The sequence below is a fragment of the Papaver somniferum genome, chromosome 1 (genome assembly GCF_003573695.1).
Source record: "Papaver somniferum cultivar HN1 chromosome 1, ASM357369v1, whole genome shotgun sequence".
Classification (NCBI taxonomy): Eukaryota; Viridiplantae; Streptophyta; class Magnoliopsida; order Ranunculales; family Papaveraceae; genus Papaver; species Papaver somniferum.
Window position 1 is genome coordinate 194,402,430 of NC_039358.1, and position 4,746 is coordinate 194,407,175.

General features: G+C 33.9%; 1 protein-coding gene across 2 annotated transcripts; it reads right to left on the minus strand.

Moving 5' to 3' along the window:
* Positions 1 to 457: 457 nt before the first annotated feature.
* Positions 458 to 3,002, minus strand: LOC113310862 (myb family transcription factor APL-like). 2 transcript variants are annotated; one of them, XM_026559675.1, is made up of 6 exons: positions 2,438 to 3,002; positions 2,215 to 2,291; positions 2,000 to 2,075; positions 1,809 to 1,875; positions 1,559 to 1,634; positions 458 to 1,468 (listed from the first exon to the last, which is right to left on the minus strand). In XM_026559675.1, the coding sequence occupies exons 1-6, from the start codon at positions 2,613 to 2,615 to the stop codon at positions 698 to 700; spliced, it is 1,245 nt and encodes a 414-aa protein (XP_026415460.1). In that variant the 5' UTR covers positions 2,616 to 3,002; the 3' UTR covers positions 458 to 697. The 2 variants fall into 2 exon arrangements, with proteins under 2 accessions (XP_026415460.1, XP_026415468.1); XM_026559683.1 differs by having other exon boundaries at positions 1,559 to 1,631; positions 2,438 to 2,615.
* Positions 3,003 to 4,746: the final 1,744 nt, after the last annotated feature.

The following is a 4,746-nucleotide window of genomic DNA, read 5'->3' on the forward strand; positions in this document are numbered from 1 at the left end:
AAAGTTATACTATCTAGATCCTTACATCATATTTATATATATACACACACACCTAATGTTGTCTGTTCCCCGAAAAGCCTAAAATCAATGGTCATCCATGCCAAGTGTTGTAGTATATCATTGTTGTTTCCTTCCCAATGTTTTGGGTTGTGTAATCATGGGACTGATGAGTAACTTATACTAACTAACTTGGACCAACTAACTCAAACTAACTAAACTTAAAAGCAGAACATAAACAAATTGATTAGCCACCTCGTAAAGTTTACAAAATTCAAGTTGCACTAGTCGATCAGAGAGATTCTAACCAAGTTAGAATCTAACAAACAAACACATGCTTCGTGTATATCCAGTATAGTAGTTAAGTCCTTACATATTAAGGAATCAAAATTCTTTAGTCTACTTACCATTTCCCGTTCAAAAAAACAAAAAGGTCTACTTACCATTTAAGTAAAATGCATAACCAAAATGAAATGAGTAATTTTGAGTAAAATATACATGATGTATCAAGTTATAACTAACTATATATTTGTTTCCAAATACAGTACATCACTTATTGATATTATATTATCGCAAATATAACTCAAAAACTTACTTCAATGATGAGACTCTACGTTACATGGATGTGCTTGTGCTTGTAATAAGTAGTAATTAGTGATTTGATTAAGCTTAAGCTTATATTAGATATATATCTTCTTCTTCATCCACCATAAGGAACACTTCTTCCTTGAGACTTAATCATGGGGTTACTTACCCTATCCACCTGAAATTGTATCCTTCGAGGAGATGGTCTTTCGAGTTTCGATGACATTGAAGTCGGATCATATTTCCTTTCTCCAACATTATTTTGATGATGATGATGACCAGAGATAATTGGCTTAACATCTCCTATAGAATCCATCTCGTTTCCACCATCAATTGTTGATAGACATCCGATCTGAATATGTTCATTAATCTTGAAAGAATCTTCATCACCTTCGTGATCATTTTGAGAACCTAAACATCCAACTGCTGAACCTAAATCTTGTAGTCTCATGTCATCTTCAGTCCAAACTAAATGATTCTTACTTGAACTACCATAAGATGATGTACTAGGTTTTTTCCTGTTACCTAGAAAATTATCACTGTTGTTATTCGATTGGAAAAATGCATCGAAAGAAGATGATTTCTCGTTTTGTTGTTCCATACTATCAAGCCGATGATGATTATCTACTCCGCCATAAATATTAAGATCTTGAAGAGAAGGAAAATTATTATTAAGAGAAGAACCACCAAAGTCTTTCAAGGAACTACCTCCCATATCACAAATTATACCACCTTGATTATTACTACTACTAACATCGGCACGGCTTTTGTAACTTGATCCTGAAGCCAAACTACTATCACCAGAAAGGGTTTGGCAAGCTTTCTCTAATATAGTTTGCATATACTTTCCTTGAGCTTCAATTCTTAGCTGAAGATGTCTTTGAACCTATAAACCAAAATCATAAATTAAACTTATTCACCCATAAATAACTTTGAACTCAATTATATAAAACATTTTCTAGGTTTCGTATATTACCTCCAATTGTTCATGCAATCTTCTCTGTACCTCCATTTGCATCCTAAGAGCATCATTTATGTGTACATTATTCCTGCTAAAATATACAGTGAAAGTAATTTGAAAGGAAAGTTAATATAGCTATTCAAATTAAGGCTTACCAAAATCCTATGTGCTTCATAAGAAAAAAAATACAACTTGGTTTTAACTATTAACCTGAATGAATCAAGTAATGGGAGCAATTATAGTATCAAGGTACGTAATCACATACTCGTTCATGCCACGGCACATTATTCCCGATGATGAAGCACCATTTCTTTGTAAATCAAGTGCTGAACCTGATGCATGCATTCGTTGCCATAAATATAATTTTCAATGATTAGAAAGACAAACAAACATACCGACTATAAATTTTCTTTCATTTCCATATATACATAATCGGAAATATATATATATAGTCACCTCTCATATGATGATCAACATCCTTAAGAGAATGATCATTGAAGTCCTTATGCGGTTGCTTACCAAGCCTGAATTTCTGTAGAAGAAGAATCAAAATATGGAAAATTTACATTCAAATTTTACAAAAATTGGTTATTAAGACAATCATAGAGTTACTAAGACGTATAAGCAAAAAGGAACCAAAAAATTATGATGGTATTAATTAAGGGGAATACCTGAAGGTGGCTCTTGAGATGGTAGAGAGTAAGACCTTTGACACCCATAACCCTCATGATGGTTTTTGGAGTAGCCTCTATTGAAGAAAAAAAAAAAGATGAACATCAAAGTTTAATGCCAAGGTCTATAAAAATGCATGTGCATGCATAAATGATGATTATATATGGTGATATGATTGAGCAAGATGGTTAGTGATCAGTTAAGAGATTAGCTAGGGCATACTGTCTGGTCCGCCTAACTGAGTAACAGCATCGACGAAACGTTCGTGTAGTTCCACAGTCCATCGGAGCCGAGGTTTAGGGTCAGTAGTGAGAACAAGTCCAGAGTCACCTTGAACACACATAGAAGCCGAAGAAGAGGATGAATTCATAGTAGTAGGAAGTTTTTTGGAATGGAACATTCTTTTTCACTCGGCTGCTCTCTGGAATAGGGAGAGATTCAATAAGAACAAAAGCGACGCATATAGAGATAAAGAATAGGGTGCGTTTTTGAAGAAGGGGAAAGCGTAAGAGAATTGTGTGTGGCCATGCCTACTCTCACTGTAAAATAAATCTAAAATTAAAATAAATAAAGTTCACCGACTCAATTGCAGACCCTCCTTTGCCAGAAGATACTCTAGAGATATATAGAAGGAGAGAATGAGTAAAGAGAGACTTCGCTAGTTATTATATGTATGCGTATCAAGGTGGTTATCATCTTGCATACTTAATACAAAAATGATTAAGCGCACCAAATGAAATCTCAAGATTTCTTCCCTGGGTACGTACATTTAGTCATTGGTTGTGAAACCGAAAACCGGATCCTACAGAAATATGGCTCTTATAACTAACTTGGAGCCATATTTCAAAAGGAATATCGTGTTCTTAGAGAGCGTGAAATGCAACGGCAATTTAAATTGTCTCCATCATGTTATTGGTTTGCATTACCGATCGATATTAACATACCAAGTTGTAAGGAAGGAATCTGTATACATAGTTTTTCTTACACCATCTCATAATTTCCCTGCCAGATTTTTGATAAAACCCATTTGGAGTTAAATTAAGAGATCTACATTCCTAAAAAAAACTAGTGCGTTTCAAGATATTAAACTTGGTCGTTTACTAATTTTAATTTCTTTTGTGTTTCAAGATATTAAATTTGGTCGTCTACTAATTTCAATTTCTTTTTCCTTTCTAGTAAATATTAATTTTAATTTTAATCATTAATTTTCGATGACTCATTTATTTTAATCTTAATCACTAATTTTGCGATGACTCATTTTCAAAATGATAAAGATGGTGTTTATACGTCTCGGATAGTATTCATTTTCAGTACGATATGAAACCTCCGTGAGAGTAAACCTCCGTGAGAGGAACGTATTCTCAAAACATTAACTTCAAAATATGACCACTTGCTCGCTTAGACTTTATTAAAAAAGATGAGGTGGAAATTGTAATATCATGTGACGGAATAAGAAAACTGTCACCAGGACAATAAGTATACATCCTAGCCTTCCATGCGTAGGTGTAATAGCGTATAGCGTGCAATATCTAGGATCTTATTGAGAATAGTCCCAATAAGATATTAGACCAGTAATAGTGTTTCATTTAGCTATTTGGCAGGGCTTTTATTTAGAATAGTCTCGCGTTGGGAATATGCAGTTCTGTGGTAAATTAACCAAATCTCGTCAAAATGTGAGCCAAGAAATATTAGCTTGTCCATCCCCAAAACAAGAACGGGGATAAAAACTTGAATGTGGGAGCTGAAAGGCCTTATTGCTAGCTCTATTGGGGGGTGGGGGTTCAAAATATTTCTTCTTCTAAAGTTTGTTTTCTCCTTCTAAAATTTGCTAGAGGTTTAACTACTAAGACCCCTCTCTCTCTCTCTCTCTAACTATGAATACTACTAGTAGCCATACTTTTGTGGAATTGAAGATTGTCTGTCGTCCCATGCATATGTCATCGAATTACTACTCCAGCTCCGTTCACATCTATTGAAAGAATACTTTCGGAGAAATTTATAGTCAAACACTGAATTGGTGAGGACTTCGGGGTGAGGTTCCCTTGCTTGATATACATGGGATGTCAAATCTCTTGTAGATGATCATAGAAAGGAAAAGGAAACATAAGGCCAATTAATCAACTTCTCAGGGGAATAGATGCTTTCTTCTTTGACAATTTAACAAAGATTCTTCTCCCAACTCAAAACCTGAGTTGGGGGTCTCCTACGATCTTAATATTGTAAGAATATAATATTTTTAACATGTAAATTATGAAACCAACGAAGACTTGTATTATGCTTCCAAAGAAAATAACAATGAAGATTTGAATTATCTCGGAATACAAAATCCTACGGATAATCATTTTTGGCAGATATTATGTATTCAATTTTATATACGCTGTTAAAGAAAATTTATCCGACATTTGATATTTTTATTTGATTGGTTAAGTAGTTCACGGATGACTCCAGTAATACACGTGTTAAAAATTTTGTCACTCGTTACATAACTCTCAAAATCAAATCAAAGGAATAAAAGTTAAGACTGAAATGTC

Excerpts from the sequence above, each read along its gene's own strand:
- LOC113310862 (XM_026559675.1), bottom strand. The coding sequence starts at position 2,615 with ATGTTCCATTCCAAAAAACTTCCTACTACTATGAATTCATCCTCTTCT. Across the intron at positions 2,076-2,214 it reads ATCTCAAGAGCCACCTTCAG|AAATTCAGGCTTGGTAAGCA; the intron begins GTATTCCCCTTA and ends CTTCTTCTACAG. Across the intron at positions 1,876-1,999 it reads TGTTGATCATCATATGAGAG|GTTCAGCACTTGATTTACAA; the intron begins GTGACTATATAT and ends TGCATGCATCAG.